Source organism: Oncorhynchus clarkii, chromosome 18 (assembly GCF_045791955.1).
Source record: "Oncorhynchus clarkii lewisi isolate Uvic-CL-2024 chromosome 18, UVic_Ocla_1.0, whole genome shotgun sequence".
In the NCBI taxonomy this organism is placed as follows: Eukaryota; Metazoa; Chordata; class Actinopteri; order Salmoniformes; family Salmonidae; genus Oncorhynchus; species Oncorhynchus clarkii.
The window spans coordinates 56,647,577-56,664,457 of record NC_092164.1 but is presented as its reverse complement, the minus strand read 5'-3'; the positions used below and the strand labels follow the sequence as shown (position 1 = coordinate 56,664,457).

The following is a 16,881-nucleotide window of genomic DNA, read 5'->3' as shown; positions in this document are numbered from 1 at the left end:
CATAACCCTAACCCTGACCCTAACACTGTCCATAACCCTAACACTGTCCCTAACACTGACCCTAACACTGTCCCTAACACTGACCCTAACACTGTCCCTAACCCTAAAACTGACCCTAACACTGTCCACAACCCTAACACTGTCCCTAACACTGTCCATAACCCTAACACTGACCCTAACACTGTCCATAACCCTAACACTGTCCCTAACATTGTCCCTAACCCTAACACTGTCCCTAACCCTAACACTGTCCCTAACCCTAACTGGCCTGGCTACCTATCCACATCGTTCCGGCCAAACGCCACGCCCACTAACGTTTCTTCTCCACGAGTCTGGATGTGATCTTTCCCTGATGACTTCTCATATGCAACTACATTCAAATTGTTCTGATTGGTCGCAGAAACCGATGGGTTGGACCAGAGCCGACCTACACAAATCTTGAATCACGTAATTTTGATGTCAGCACAAACAACTTCTAGGATGTTATATTCAGACTGATGTATGAAGCGATCAATAGAGCAGCGGAATTAAATTCAGGATGAGCCACTAGGCAAAACCCTAACCAAAGCCTAACCCTAACCCCAAACCCAAACTCTGACCCCACCTCACCCCACTCCACCCAACCCCAAACCCCTCTCCCACACACATATGACCCTCCCCTATACCTATAATAAAGAGTATCTCCACGGCAACGTCGCTGACTGAAGTGCTCCTGGTGAGGTCATCATCACCGATGAAGCAGACATTGTAGGGCACTGTCACGGCAACGTAGAAAGTGGCCAGCAGGATCAGCCAATCCCAGCCTGCCTTGAAGGTGCTGAAGTGAAGCAGGATGAACTTGGACTTCTTGGCGTCCGCAACCTTGTACTCCGGCAGAGCAGGGGGGTCCCCAAACACATTCTGATGGGATGAAAGAAGAACACATTCTGGTTGGATTAAAGGAGAGGGGAACACATTCTGATTGGGTGAAAGAACATGGGAACATTCTGAATGGATGAAAGGAGAGGGGAATACATTCTGACAAGGATGAAAGGACAGGGGATGGGGGATGAGGGTTCAATAATAATTTTGTTGAAGTAGTCCGAGTCGAAGAACACTGATATGCTTCTGTGTGGAGGGGGGTGGAGGGTTGGAGGAGTTGGTATCAAGAAAACAGATTAGAAATGTATCCAAGATGTACATATTTATTTCAGTTGGGTCAGTCCCCCACTTCTTTTTTTAGCTTTACTGAAGAGATAGTACACTGTTAAAAGACGGGGAGGAGGAGTGGGCAGGTTTCAAACACATGTCAACTCTGGCATACATGTGTGCAGGGGTCAGCAGCTATAACCACTGGACCACACAGGTCACACTAAAACTCACTGGTAGAAAAAAAGGATAGGACCATCCCCTAAAACATTGTTGCTATGATTTGAGTAAAGTAGTGGCAGGTGCTCTCATCGCTGTTATTTGTTTGTTGTTAGGGTGTGTAGTGTTGGTTGTTAGGTTGAATAATGTTTGTTGTTAGGGTGTGTAGTGTTGGTTGTTAGGTTGAGTAATGTTTGTTTTTAGGGTGAGTAATGTTTGTTGTTAGGGTGTGTAGTGTTGGTTGTTATGGTGTGTATTGTTGGTTGTTAGGGTGTGTAGTGTTGGTTGTTAGGGTGAGTAATATTTGTTGTTAGGGTGTGTAGTGTTGGTTGTTAGGGTGTGTAATGTTTGTTGTTATGGTGTGTAGTGTTGGTTGTTAGGGTGTGTAATGTTTGTTGTTATGGTGTGTAGTGTTGGTTGTTAGGGTGTGTAGTGTTTGTTGTTAGGGTGTGTAGTGTTGGTTGTTATGGTGTGTAGTGTTGGTTGTTAGGGTGTGTAGTGTTGGTTGTTAGGGTGTGTAATGTTTGTTGTTACGGTGTGTAGTGTTGGTTATTACGGTGTGTAGTGTTTGTTAGGGTGTGTAGTGTTGGTTGTTAGGGTGTGTAATGTTTGTTGTTACGGTGTGTAGTGTTGGTTATTATGGTGTGTAGTGTTGGTTATTATGGTGTGTAATGTTTGTTGTCAGGGTGTGTAGTGGTGGTTGTTATGGTGAGTAGTATTTGTTATTATGGTGTGTAATGTTTGTTGTTATGGCGTGTAGTGTTGGTTGTTAGGGTGTGTAGTGTTGGTTGTTATGGTGTGTAGTGTTGGTTGTTAGGGTGAGTAATGTTTGTTGTTAGGGTGTGTAGTGTTGGTTGTTATGGTGTGTAGTGTTGGTTGTTAGGGTGTGTAGCGTTGGTTGTTAGGGTGAGTAATATTTGTTGTTAGGGTGTGTAGTGTTGGTTGTTAGGGTGTGTAATGTTTGTTAGGGTGTGTAATGTTGGTTGTTAGGGTGTGTAATGTTTGTTGTTAGGGTGTGTAGTGTTGGTTGTTAGGGTGTGTAGTGTTGGTTGTTAGGGTGTGTAGTGTTGGTTGTTAGGGTGTGTAATGTTTGTTGTTACGGTGTGTAGTGTTGGTTATTATGGTGTGTAGTGTTTGTTAGGGTGTGTAGTGTTGGTTGTTAGGGTGTGTAGTGTTTGTTGTTAGGGTGAGTAGTGTTTGTTATTATGGTGTGTAATGTTTGTTGTTATGGTGAGTAATGTTTGTTGTTAAGGTGTGTAGTGTTGGTTGTTAGGGTGTGTAGTGTTGGTTGTTAGGGTGTGTAATGTTTGTTGTTAGGGTGTGTAGTGTTGGTTGTTAGGGTGTGTAGTGTTGGTTGTTAGGGTGTGTAGTGTTGGTTATTATGGTGTGTAGTGTTTGTTGTTAGGATGTGTAATGTTTGTTGTTAGGGTGTGTAATGTTTGTTGTTAGGGTGTGTAATGTTTGTTGTTAGGGTGTGTAGTGTTGGTTGTTAGGGTGTGTAATGGTTGTCAGTGTGTGTAGTGTTGGTTGTTAGGGTGTGTAGTGTTGGTTGTTAGGGTGTGTAGTGTTGGTTGTTAGGGTGAGTAATATTTGTTGTTAGGGTGTGTAGTGTTAGTTGTTAGGGTGAGTAATGTTTGTTGTTAGGGGGTGTAGTGTTGGTTGTTAGGGTGTGTAATGTTTGTTGTTAGGGTGTGTAATGTTTGTTGTTAGGGTGTGTAGTGTTGGTTGTTAGGGTGTGTAATGGTTGTCAGTGTGTGTAGTGTTGGTTGTTAGGGTGTGTAGTGTTTGTTGTTAGGGTGTGTAGTGGTGGTTGTTATGGTGTGTAGTGTTGGTTGTTAGGGTGAGTAATGTTTGTTGTTAGGGTGAGTAATGTTTGTTGTTAGGGCGTGTAGTGTTGGTTGTTAGGGTTTGTAGTGTTGGTTGTTATGGTGTGTAGTGTTGGTTGTTAGGGTGAGTAGTGTTTGTTGTTAGGGTGTGTAGTGTTGGTTGTTATGGTGTGTAGTGTTGGTTGTTAGGGTGTGTAGTGTTGGTTGTTATGGTGTGTAGTGTTGGTTGTTAGGGTGTGTAGTGTTGGTTATTATGGTGTGTAATGTTTGTTGTCAGGGTGTGTAGTGTTGGTTGTTATGGTGAGTAGTGTTTGTTATTATGGTGTGTAATGTTTGTTGTTAAGGTGTATAGTGTTGGTTGTTATGGTGTGTAGTGTCGGTTGTAAGGGTGTGTAGTGTTGGTTGTTAAGGTGTGTAGTGTTGGTTGTTAGGGTGAGTAATGTTTGTTGTTAGGGTGTGTAGTGTTGGTTGCTAGGGTGTGTAATGTTTGTTGTTAGGGTGTGTAGTGTTGGTTGTTAGGGTGTGTAATGTTTGTTGTTAGGGTGTGTAGTGTTGGTTGTTAGGGTGTGTAGTGTTTGTTGTTAGGATGTGTAGTGTTGGCTGTTATGGTGTGTAGTGTTGGCTGTTATGGTGTGTAGTGTTGGTTGTTATGGTATGTAGTGTTGGTTGTTAGGGTGTTTAATGTTTGTTGTTAGGGTGTCTAGTGTTGGTTGTTAGGGTGTGTAGTGTTGGTTGTTATGGTGTGTAGTGTTTGTTGTTAGGATGTGTAATGTTTGTTGTTAGGGTGTGTAGTGTTGGTTGTTATGGTATGTAGTGTTGGTTGTTAGTGTGTTTAATGTTTGTTGTTAGGGTGTGTAGTGTTGGTTGTTAGGGTGTGTAGTGTTGGTTGTTATGGTGTGTAGTGTTTGTTGTTAGGATGTGTAATGTTTGTTGTTAGGGTGTGTAGTGTTGGTTGTTAGGGTGAGTAATTTTAGTGTGTTTTACCTTGTTGAGTTTGATCTTGCTCTTCTTCTTCTTCTTGTTGTCTTTGCTGTGGGGTTGACCAGAGATGTGGTAGAGTACAGTGCTTCTCCGCAGACGAGTAGAGCTGAATGAAGAACCAGTCTTCACCCGTCCTCGTCGGCACTCTACACACACACACACACACACACACACACACACACACACACACACACACACACACACACACACACACACACACACACACACACACACACAGTATTATTGTACAACCACATGGCACCCTAGGAAATCTCAATGAAAACTGAGGAAAGAAATAGGAGGAAATCATTATGTTTGGATGAAATGTTGAATATCCAACACTGGTTACAGTGACAATGAATACATATCAAATCAAATCACAGTTTGTACACAGATTTGCAGATGTTATCGTAAGAGCAGTGAAATGTTTATGTTTCTAGATCCAACTATGCAGCAATATCTAGTAATATAATAACAATACACACATAATCCATACATTAATATCTAGTAACATAATAACAATACACACATAATCCATACATTAATATCTAGTAACATAATAACAATACACACATAATCCATACATTAATATCTAGTAACATAATAACAATACACACGTGTGTCTCTACACACCGTATGTGACGGTGTGTAGAGACAAAATGGACATTATACAAATAGAAAAGGTATGTACAGAAGTAGCTATATAGGATGAGCCATGACTAGAATACAGTATATGCATACAGCACATTTGGAAAGTATTCAGACCCCTTCACTTTTTCCACATTTTGTTACGTTACAGCCTTGTTCTAAAATGGATTAAATTATTTTTATCCCTCATCAATCTACATACACTACCCCATAACGACAAAGCAAAATCCGTTGTTTTGAAATTTTAGCAAATTAAAAATACAAATAAAACTGAAATGTTACATTTACAGAAGTATTCAGTCCCTTCACTCAGTACTTTGTTGAAGCACCTTTGGCAGCGATGACAGCATCAAGTCTTATTGGGTGTGACGCTACAAGCTTGGCACGCCTGTTTCTCCCACTCTTCTCTGCAGATCCTCTCAAGCTCTGTCAGGTTGGATGGGGAGCATCGCTTTAGGTGCCTTTTAGAAAACTCCAAGAGGGCTGTCATGTGCCTTTTACTGAGGAGTGGCTTCCATCAGGCTACTCTACCATAAAGGTCTTATTGGTGGAGTGCTGCAAAGATGGTTGTCCTTCTGGAAGGTTCTCCCATCTCCACAGAGGAACTCTGGAGCTCTGTCAGAGTGACCATTGGGTTCTTGGTCACCTTCCTCACCAAGGCCCTTCTCCCCCAATTGCTCAGTTTGGCCGGGCGGCCAGCTCTAGGAAGAGTCTTGGTGGTTCTAAACTTCTTCCATTTAAGAATGATGGCGGCCACTGTGTTCTTGGGGACCTTCAATGTTGCAGATATTTGTTGGTACCCTTCCACAGATCTGTGCCACTACACAATCCTGTCTCAGAGCTTTGCTCTGACTTGCACTATCAACTGTGGGACCTTATATAGACAGGTGTGTGACTTTCCAAATCATGTCCAATCAATTGAATTTATCACAGGTGGACTCCAATGAAGTGTTAGATGATCAATGGAAACAGGATGCACCTGAGTTCAATTTTGTGTCTCATAGCAAAGGGTCTGAAAACATATGTAAATAAGGTATTTCTGTATTTTGTTTTTAATAAATTTGCAAACATTTCAAGAAAACATTTTCACTTTGTCATTATGGGGTATTGTGTGTAGATTGATGGGAGGAAACAATTATGTAATCAATTTTAGAATAAGGCTGTAATGCAACAAAATATGGAAAAGGGGAAGGGGTCTGAAAACTTTCCAAATGCACTCTACATATGAAGTGGGTAAAACAGCATGTAAACATTATAAAAGTGACCAGTGTTCAATGACTCTTTGTAAATAGGGCAGCTGCCTCTAAGGTTCAGGGTAGAGTACTGGGTGCAAGCCGGCTAGTGACAATCTCTAAGGTGCAGGGTAGAGTACTGGGTGCTAGCCGGCTAGTGACAATCTCTAAGGTGCAGGGTAGAGTACTGGGTGCTAGACGGCTAGTGACAATCTCTAAGGTGCAGGGTAGAGTACTGGGTGCTAGCCGGCTAGTGACAATCTCTAAGATGCAGGGTAGAGTACTGGGTGCTAGCCGGCTAGTGACAATCTCTAAGGTTCAGGGTAGAGTCCTTGGTGCTAGCCGGCTAGTGACAATCTCTAAGGTGCAGGGTAGAGTACTGGGTGCTAGCCGGCTAGTGACAATCTCTAAGATGCAGGGTAGAGTACTGGGTGCTAGCCGGCTAGTGACAATCTCTAAGATGCAGGGTAGAGTACTGGGTGCTAACCGGCTAGGGACAATCTCTAAGATGCAGGGTAGAGTACTGGGTGCTAGCCGGCTAGTGACAATCTCTAAGATGCAGGGTAGAGTACTGGGTGCTAACCGGCTAGTGACAATCTCTAAGATGCAGGGTAGAGTACTGGGTGCTAGCCGGCTAGTGACAATCTCTAAGGTTCAGGGTAGAGTCCTTGGTGCTAGCCGGCTAGTGACAATCTCTAAGGTGCAGGGTAGAGTACTGGGTGCTAGCCGGCTAGTGACAATCTCTAAGGTTCAGGGTAGAGTACTGGGTGCTAGCCGGCTAGTGACAATCTCTAAGATGCAGGGTAGAGTCCTTGGTGCTAGCCGGCTAGTGACAATCTCTAAGGTGCAGGGTAGAGTACTGGGTGCTAGCCGGCTAGTGACAATCTCTAAGGTGCAGGGTAGAGTACTGGGTGCTAGCCGGCTAGTGACAATCTCTAAGGTGCAGGGTAGAGTACTGGGTGCAAGCCGGCTAGTGACAATCTCTAAGGTGCAGGGTAGAGTACTGGGTGCAAGCCGGCTAGTGACAATCTCTAAGGTTCAGGGTAGAGTACTGGGTGCTAGCCGGCTAGTGACAATCTCTAAGGTTCAGGGTAGAGTACTGGGTGCTAGCCGGCTAGTGACAATCTCTAAGGTGCAGGGTAGAGTACTGGGTGCAAGCCGGCTAGTGACAATCTCTAAGGTGCAGGGTAGAGTACTGGGTGCAAGCCGGCTAGTGACAATCTCTAAGGTTCAGGGTAGAGTACTGGGTGCTAGCCGGCTAGTGACAATCTCTAAGGTTCAGCGCAGGGTATTTGGGCAGAAGTTGGCTAGTGATTTCAAGGTTTTACTGTTATCCTACAAAGCATTTACATGGGCTTGTCACTGGGGGCTGTGCTTTGGCAAAGTGGGTGGGGTTATATCCTTCCTGTTTGGCCCTGTCCAGGGGTGTCCTTGGATGGGGCCACAGTGTCTCCTGACCCCTCCTGTCTCAGCCTCCAGTATTTATGCTGCAGTAGTTTATGTGTCGGGGGGCTAGGGTCAGTTTGTTATATCTGGAGTACTTCTCCTGTCCTATTCGGTGTCCTGTGTGAATTTAAGTGTGCTCTCTCTAATTCTCTCTTTCTCTCTTTCTTTCTCTCTCTCGGAGGACCTGAGCCCTAGGACCATGCCCCAGGACTACCTGACATGATGACTCCTTGCTGTCCCCAGTCCACCTGGCCGTGCTGCTGCTCCAGTTTCAACTGTTCTGCCTTATTATTATTCGACCATGCTGGCCATTTATGAACATTTGAACATCTTGGCCATGTTCCGTTATAATCTCCACCCGGCACAGCCAGACATAGCCTGGTTCCTCTCTAGGTTTCTTCCTAGGTTTTGGCCTTTCTAGGGAGTTTTTCCTAGCCACCGTGCTTCTACACCTGCATTGCTTGCTGTTTGGGGTTTTAGGCTGGGTTTCTGTACAGCACTTTGAGATATCAGCTGATGTATGAAGCGCTATATAAATACATTTGATTTGATTTGATTTGCTTGCTCCTACCTATCTTTCCGATTTGGTCCTGCCGTACATACCTACACGTACACTACTGTCACAAGACGCAGGCCTCCTAATTGTCCCTAGAATTTCTAAGCAAACAGCTGGAGGCAGGGCTTTCTCCTATAGAGCTCCATTTTTATGGAATGGTCTGCCTACCCATGTGAGAGACGCAGACTCGGTCTCAACCTTTAAGTCTTTATTGAAGACTCATCTCTTCAGTAGGTCCTATGATTGAGTGTAGTCTGGCCCAGGAGTGTGAAGGTGAACGGAAAGGAACTGGAGCAACGAACCGCCATTGCTGTCTCTGCCTGGCCAGTTCCCCTCTCTCCACTGGGATTCTCTGCCTCTAACCCTATTACAGGGGCTGAGTCACTGGCTTACTGGTGCTCTTCCATGCCGTCTCTAGGAGGGGTGCGTCACTTGAGTGGGTTGAGTCACTGACGTGGTTTCCTGTCTGGTTTGACGCACCCCATTGGGTTGTGCCGTGGCGGAGATCTTTGTGGGCTATACTCGGGCCTTGTTGATGGTAAGTTGAAAATATCCCTCTAGTGGTGTGGGGGCTGTACTTTGGCAAAGTGGGTGGGGTTATATCCTGCCTGTTTGGCCCTGTCCGGGGATATCATCGGATGGAGCCACAGTGTCTCCTGACCCCTCCTGTCTCAGCCTCCAGTATTTATGCTGCAGTAGTTTGTGTCAGGGGGCTAGGGTCAGTCTGTCATATCTGGAGTATTTCTCCTGTCGTATCCGGTGTCCTGTGTGAATTTAAGTATGCTCTCTCTAAGTCTCTCTTTCTCTCTTTCTTTCTTTCTTTCTTTCTCTCTCTTGGAGGACCTGAGCCCTAGGACCATGCCTCAGGACTACCTGGCATGATGACTCCTTGCTGTCCCCAGTCCACCTGGCCGTGCTGCTACTCCAGTTTCAACTGTTCTGCCTGCGGCTATGGAACCCTGATCTGTTCACCGGACGTGCTACCTGTCCCAGACCTGCTGTTTTCAACTCTCTAGAGACAGCAGGAGCGGTAGAGATACTCTCAATAATCGGCTATGAAAAGCCAACTGACATTTACTCCTGAGGTGCTGACTTGTTGCACACTCGACAACTACTGTGATTATTATTATTTGACCATGCTGGTCATTTATGAACATTTGAACATCTTGGCCATGTTCTGCTATAATCTCCACCCGGCACAGCCAGAAGAGGACTGGCCACCCCTCATAGCCTGGTTCCTCTCTAGGTTTCTTCCTAGGTTTTGGCCTTTCTAGGGAGTTTTTCCTAGCCACCGTGCTTCTACACCTGCATTGCTTGCTGTTTGGGGTTTTAGGCTGGGTTTCTGTACAGCACTTTGAGATATCAGCTGATGTAAGAAGGGCTTTATAAATACATTTGATTTGATTTGATTGCTATTTAACAGTCTGATGGCCTGGTGATAGAAGCTGTTTATCAATCTCGGTCCCAGATGTAATGCAACTTGTATTGTCTCCGCCTTCTAAATGGTAGCAGGGTAAACAGGCCGTGGCTGAGGACCTTGATGATCTTTTATTTGATTGAACCTTTACTTAAATAGGAAAGTCTGTTAAGAAGAAATTCTTATTTTACAATGATGGCCTAACCCGGCCAAACCCTCCCCTAACTCAGACGAAGTTGGGCCAATTGTGCGCCGCCCTGTGGGACTCCTGATCACGGCCGGTTGAGATACAGCCCGGGATTGAACCAGGGTCAGTAGTGATGCCTCTAGCACTGAGATGCTTACATAGGTATTCCTCATATCCAGGTGGGATAGGGTAGTGTGCAGTGCCACTCGAGAGCCCTTCTTGGCCTTCCTGTGACACCGGGTGCTATAGATGTCCTGGAGGGCAGGCAATGTGCCCCCAATGATCCGTTGGACTGACCACACCACCCTCTGGAGAGCCCTGGGGTTGCCGCCGGTGCAGTTGCCATACCAGGTGGTGATACAGCCCGACAGAATGCTCTCAATGGTGCCTCTGTAGATGTTCGTGAGGGTCTTGGGCATCAAGATACATTTCTTCAGCCTCCAGAGGTTGAAGAGGTGCTGTTGGGCTATCAGTGTGAAGGGACCATTTCAGATCCTCAGTGATGTGCGCGACTAGGAACTTTAAGTTTTTGACCCTTTCTACTGTGGCCCCATCGATGTGTATGGGGGCGTGCTCTCTCTGCTGTCTCCTTCTGTCAAGCCTACCAGTATTGTGTTGTCAGCAAACTTGATGATTGAGTTGGAGACGTGCGTGAATAGGGAGTACAGGAGGAGGCTGAGCACACACCCCTGTGGGGCCCCTGTGTTGAGGATCAGCGTGGCGATGGGCCGACCACATTAGGTTGGCCCATCAAGAAGTCTAGGACCCAGTTGCACAGGGCGGTGTTCAAACCCAGAGATGGCATGAGAGAGGATGAGGTATGGACAGGAGAGATGGAAAGAGAGAGGGAGAGAGAAGAGGAGGTATGGACAGGGGAGATGGAAAGAGAGAGGGAGAGAGAGGATGAGGTATGGACAGGAGAGATGGAAAGAGAGAGGGAGAGAGAAGAGGAGGTATGGACAGGAGAGATGGAAAGAGAGAGGGAGAGAGAGGATGAGGTATGGACAGGAGAGATGGAAAGAGAGAGGGAGAGAGAAGAGGAGGTATGGACAGGAGATATGGGATGAGAGAGGGAGAGAGAGGAGGAGGTATGGACAGAAGATATGGTATGAAAGAGGGGGAGAGAGGAGGAGGTATGGACAGGAGAGATGGTATGAGAGAGAGGGAGAGAGGAGGAGGTACGGACAGGAGAGATTGTATGAGAGAGGGAGGACAAAGAGGTAGGTAGGGAGAGATGGGGAGGGAGGGAGGGAGGGGGGTGAGAAGGACAAAGAGGTATGTAGGGAAAGATGGGGAGGGAGGGATAGAGAGGTAGGTAGGAAGAGGTGGGGAGAGGGAGGGAGGGAGGGAGGGAGGGAGGGAGGGAGGGAGGGAGGGAGGGAGGGAGGGAGGGAGGGAGGGAGGGAGGGAGGGAGGGAGGGAGGGAGGGAGGGGAAAGAGACAAATACAAATGGAGCGAAGATGGGAACAAGGGAGCAAGAGAGGGAGGGGTTGTTGACGACACAGAGATTGGGGTCCCCTGTTCGGCACACAAAGTACAATCTGCCTGAAGGTGTGTGTGTGTGTGTGTGTGTGTGTGTGTGTGTGTGGGTGGTTGTGTGTGCGCGTGCGAATGTGTGTGTTAAGATGGGTTTCCCTTGCCTGGATTCAGATGATCTGTGTATTGCTTTTGCAATACTGACAAAAACCCACCACTTCTTCAGAGCTGTGTTTTCTGTTATCTCAGTACTGATGCTGACAACATTTACAATGCTAATTGTTGAACAATGAACATGCAGATGCAATATAGAATAACATGTACAATCCAGTCATTACTCCCCGCTTTTATCTCTCCTAAAACATGTGCAGCATCAGGCTTTTTCTTTGTGTAAAAAGTACATCATTACGTGAATAAAAATAAACCATGTTTTTGTTTGTTGTTTTGTTGGAATGTACAGTAATGAAAGTAATTAGACACCGAGCCGTGAGGGGAGGAGATGAGGAATGAGCAAAAACATTATTGACTGCAGATATACATACACACACGCGCAAGCACCACGCATGCATGTGCGCACACATCCACCCACACACACACACTGACCTTCTCGCCTGTCCTCTGGCATGGCCTTGGCCTTGGTGTCTGTGATGTCTTTATATGAAGCCAGGAAGAGCACGACGTCTCCCTTCTCATTCTTAATGGGGACAATTTCCAGCAGGCACCAGAACAACGATGCTGCAGTACACACACACACACACACACACACACACACACACACACACACACACACACACACACACACACACACACACACACACACACACACACACGTTATACACATGATACGCATACAGTGGAGTAGGGTGAAGTTGCCCCTAGATGCTGATCTTGAGTCAGTTTAGCATTTTCCCCAGTAATGGTTAAGGTTAGGCTTGGGGGAAGCTGATCCTAGATCTGTACCTAAGGGAAACTTCACCCCAGAGCCACACTACAGTATGGACATGCTACTGTACATGTGACCAATCATCTGAAATAAGGCTCAACATCTGATTAGTTGATCTAATGTTCTTGGCAGTTTTTTAAAGACTTTTTATGTAAATACAGATTCAGAGCTTCAAAACGTTGTATCATACGCTGCACAACACATGTTATAATCACATCTAATACAGTCAAAACACATTAGAATCACATCACACATCAAAACACATTAGAATCACATTACACATCAAAACATATTAGAATCACATTACACATCAAAACACATTAGAATCACATTACAAATCAAGGCACATTATAATCACATTACACATCAAAACACATTTTAATCACATTACGAATCAAAACACATTATAATCACATTACACATCAAGACACATTAGAATCACATTACACATCAAAACACATTAGAATCACATTACAAATCAAGGCACATTATAATCACATTACAAATCAAGGCACATTATAATCACATTACACATCAAAACACATTTTAATCACATTACGAATCAAAACACATTTTAATCACATTACAAATCAAAACACATTATTATCACATTACACATTAAAACACATTATAATCACATTACACATCAAAACACATTTTAATCACTTTACAAATCAAAACACATTTTAATCACATTACACATTAAAACACATTATAATCACATTACACATCAAAACACATTTTAATCACATTACAAATCAAGTTATGTAATACAGACAACAGATTATTCTTTGAAGCATGCAGATATGTGCAGTATAATAAAGATGCATGAAAGCAGTCAAACACACATTCCCTAAAACCCTAGCAGGAGTTCTGTAGGTGTATCTGTGTGTTCTTGCACACTATTCCCCAGGCACACTATGTCCCAAGGACCGTTTAAGATTGGCCTCTTTTTTTCCATTTTCACCTAAAATGACATAACCAAATCCTGATCCAATGAACCATTCAATGAACCAACGGTTCAACATTTTGTTTCAAGACTGCACAAATGTGCCAAATTTGTTTATTAATAACTTTTCATGTTCAAAACTGTGCACTCTCCTCAAACAATAGCATGGTATTATTTCACTGTAATAGCTACTCTAAATTGGACAGTGCAGTTAGATTAACAAGAATTTAAGATTTCTGCCAATATTAGATATGTCTATGTCCTGGGAAATGTTCTTGTTACTTACAACCTCATGCTAATCGCATTAGCCTACGTTAGCTCAACCGTCCCGCAATATCTAAGTCAGGGGATCTCTGTAAGAATGATGCAATCTTGGTAAATAATGGTAAATCTGAGAATTGAGGTGAATATTGTATATGTGTGTAGTCTAGTGTGTAAGTGTGGGCATATGTATGTGTGAAGTGTATAAAATATGTTAGTCTGTGTGTTTTAGACTTTATGAACGTGCTCTCTGTCAAGAATAGTATGTAATGTACTGTATGTAGTATGAATAGTATGTAATGTACGGTATGTAATATGAATAGTATGTAATGTACAGTATGTAATATGAATAGTATGTAATGTACGGTATGTAATATGAATAGTATGTAATGTACTGTATGTAATATGAATAGTATGTCATGTATTGTATGTAATATGAATAGTATGTAATGTATTGTATGTAATATGAATAGTATGTAATGTACTGTATGTAGTATGAATAGTATGTAATGTACTGTATGTAGTATGAATAGTATGTAATGTACAGTATGTACTATGAATAGTATGTATGTATGTAGTATGAATAGTATGTAATGTACTGTATGTAGTATGAATAGTATGTAATGTACAGTATGTAGTATGAATAGTATGTATGTAATATGAATAGTATGTAATGTATTGTATGTAGTATGAATAGTATGTAATGTACAGTATGTAGTATGAATAGTATGTAATGTACAGTATGTAGTATGAATAGTATGTAATGTACAGTATGTAGTATGAATAGTATGTAATGTACTGTATGTAGTATGAATAGTATGTATGTAGTATGAATAGTATGTAATGTACAGTATGTAGTATGAATAGTATGTAATGTACTGTATGTAGTATGAATAGTATGTAATGTACAGTATGTAGTATGAATAGTATGTATGTAGTATGAATAGTATGTAATGTACAGTATGTAGTATGAATAGTATGTATGTAATATGAATAGTATGTAATGTATTGTATGTAGTATGAATAGTATGTAATGTACTGTATGTAGTATGAATAGTATGTAATGTACTTTATGTAATATGAATAGTATGTAATGTACGGTATGTAATATGAATAGTATGTAATGTACAGTATGTAGTATGAATAGTATGTAATGTACTGTATGTAATATGAATAGTATGTAATGTACTGTATGTAGTATGGATAGTATGTAATGTACCTTATTTTTGTTATTTTTTTAAATCACCTTTATTTAACCAGGTAGGCTAGTTGAGAACAAGTTTTCATTTACAACTGCGACCTGGCCAAGATAAAGCAAAGCAGTGCGACACAAACAACAACACAGAGTTAAACATGGAATAAACAAGAGTACAGTCAATAACACAATAGAAAAAAAATTAAGTCTATATACAGTGTGTGCAAATGGCGTGAGATGGTAAGCCAATAAATAGGCCACAGTAGTGAAGTTATTACAATTTAGCAGATTAACACTGGAGTGATAGATGAGCAGATGAAGATTTGCAAGTTTTATTTTTTTATTTTTTTTATTTCACCTTTATTTAACCAGGTAGGCTAGTTGAGAACAAGTTCTCATTTGCAACTGCGACCTGGCCAAGATAAGGCATAGCAGTGTGAACAGACAACACAGAGTTACACATGGAGTAAACAATTAACAAGTCAATAACACAGTAGAAAAAAGGGGAGTCTATATATACATTGTGTGCAAAAGGCATGAGAAGGTAGGCAAATAATTACAATTATGCAGATTAACACTGGAGTGATAAATGATCAGATGGTTATGTACAGGTAGAGATATTGGTGTGCAAAAGAGCAGAAAAATAAAAATAAATAAATAAAAACAGTATGGGGATGAGGTAGGTGAAAATGGGTGGGCTATTTACCAATAGACTATGTACAGCTGCAGCGATCGGTTAGCTGCTCAGATAGCAGATGTTTGAAGTTGGTGAGGGAGATAAAAGTCTCCAACTTCAGCGATTTTTGCAATTCGTTCCAGTCATAGGCAGCAGAGAACTGGAACGAAAGGCGGCCAAATGAGGTGTTGGCTTTAGGGATGATCAGTGAGATACACCTGCTGGAGCGCGTGCTACGGATGGGTGTTGCCATCGTAACCAGTGAACTGAGATAAGGCGGAGCTTTACCTAGCATGGACTTGTAGATGACCTGGAGCCAGTGGGTCTGGCGACGAATATGTAGCGAGGGCCAGCCGACTAGAGCATACAAGTCGCAGTGGTGGGTGGTATAAGGTGCTTTAGTGACAAAACGGATGGCACTGTGATAAACTGCATCCAGTTTGCTGAGTAGAGTGTTGGAAGCAATTTTGTAGATGACGTCGCCGAAGTCGAGGATCGGTAGGATAGTCAGTTTTACTAGGGTAAGTTTGGCGGCGTGAGTGAAGGAGGCTTTGTTGCGGAATAGAAAGCCGACTCTTGATTTGATTTTCGATTGGAGATGTTTGATATGGGTCTGGAAGGAGAGTTTAGAGTCTAGCCAGACACCTAGGTACTTATAGATGTCCACATATTCAAGGTCGGAACCATCCAGGGTGGTGATGCTGGTCAGGCGTGCGGGTGCAGGCAGCGAACGGTTGAAAAGCATGCATTTGGTTTTACTAACGTTTAAGAGCAGTTGGAGGCCACGGAAGGAGTGCTGTATGGCATTGAAGCTCGTTTGGAGGTTAGATAGCACAGTGTCCAAGGACGGGCCGGAAGTATATAGAATGGTGTCGTCTGCGTAGAGGTGGATCAGGGAATCGCCCGCAGCATGAGAAACATCATTGATATATACAGAGAAAAGAGTCGGCCCGAGAATTGAACCCTGTGGCACCCCCATAGAGACTGCCAGAGGACCGGACAGCATGCCCTCCGATTTGACACACTGAACTCTGTCTGCAAAGTAATTGGTAAACCAGGCAAGGCAGTCATCCGAAAAACCGAGGCTACTGAGTCTGCCGATAAGAATACGGTGATTGACAGAGTCGAAAGCCTTGGCAAGGTCTATGAAGACGGCTGCACAGTACTGTCTTTTATCGATGGCGGTTATGATATCGTTTAGTACCTTGAGCGTGGCTGAGGTACACCCGTGACCGGCTCGGAAACCAGATTGCACAGCGGAGAAGGTACGGTGGGATTCAAGATGGTCAGTGACCTGTTTGTTGACTTGGCTTTCGAAGACCTTAGATAGGCAGGGCAGGATGGATATAGGTCTGTAACAGTTTGGGTCCAGGGTGTCGCCCCCTTTGAAGAGGGGGATGACTGCGGCAGCTTTCCAATCCTTGGGGATCTCAGACGATATGAAAGAGAGGTTGAACAGGCTGGTAATAGGGGTTGCGACAATGGCGGCGGATAGTTTCAGGAATAGAGGGTCCAGATTGTCCAGCCCAGCTGATTTGTACGGGTCCAGGTTTTGCAGCTCTTTCAGGACATCTGCTATCTGGATTTGGGTAAAGGAGAACCTGGAGAGGCTTGGGCGAGTAGCTGCGGGGGGGGGGGGGGGGGCTGTTGTCCGAGGTTGGAGTAGCCAGGCGGAAGGCATGGCCAGCCGTTGAGAAATGCTTGTTGAAGTTTTCGATAATCATGGATTTATCGGTGGTG

At 43.7% G+C, this 16,881-nt stretch overlaps 1 protein-coding gene across 1 annotated transcript in view; it reads right to left on the bottom strand.

Annotated features, from left to right (window-relative positions):
* The window catches only part of LOC139373743 (voltage-gated delayed rectifier potassium channel KCNH8-like), a 94,208-nt gene that overhangs the window by 49,757 nt on the left and 27,570 nt on the right, over nt 1-16,881 (bottom strand). Inside the window, exons 3-5 of the mRNA XM_071114668.1 lie at nt 11,721-11,852; nt 4,158-4,300; nt 666-900 (exon numbers count right to left, since the gene is read on the bottom strand). Of these exons, the coding sequence (XP_070970769.1) occupies nt 666-900; nt 4,158-4,300; nt 11,721-11,852 (510 nt within the window). The remainder of the gene's footprint in view (nt 1-665; nt 901-4,157; nt 4,301-11,720; nt 11,853-16,881) is intronic.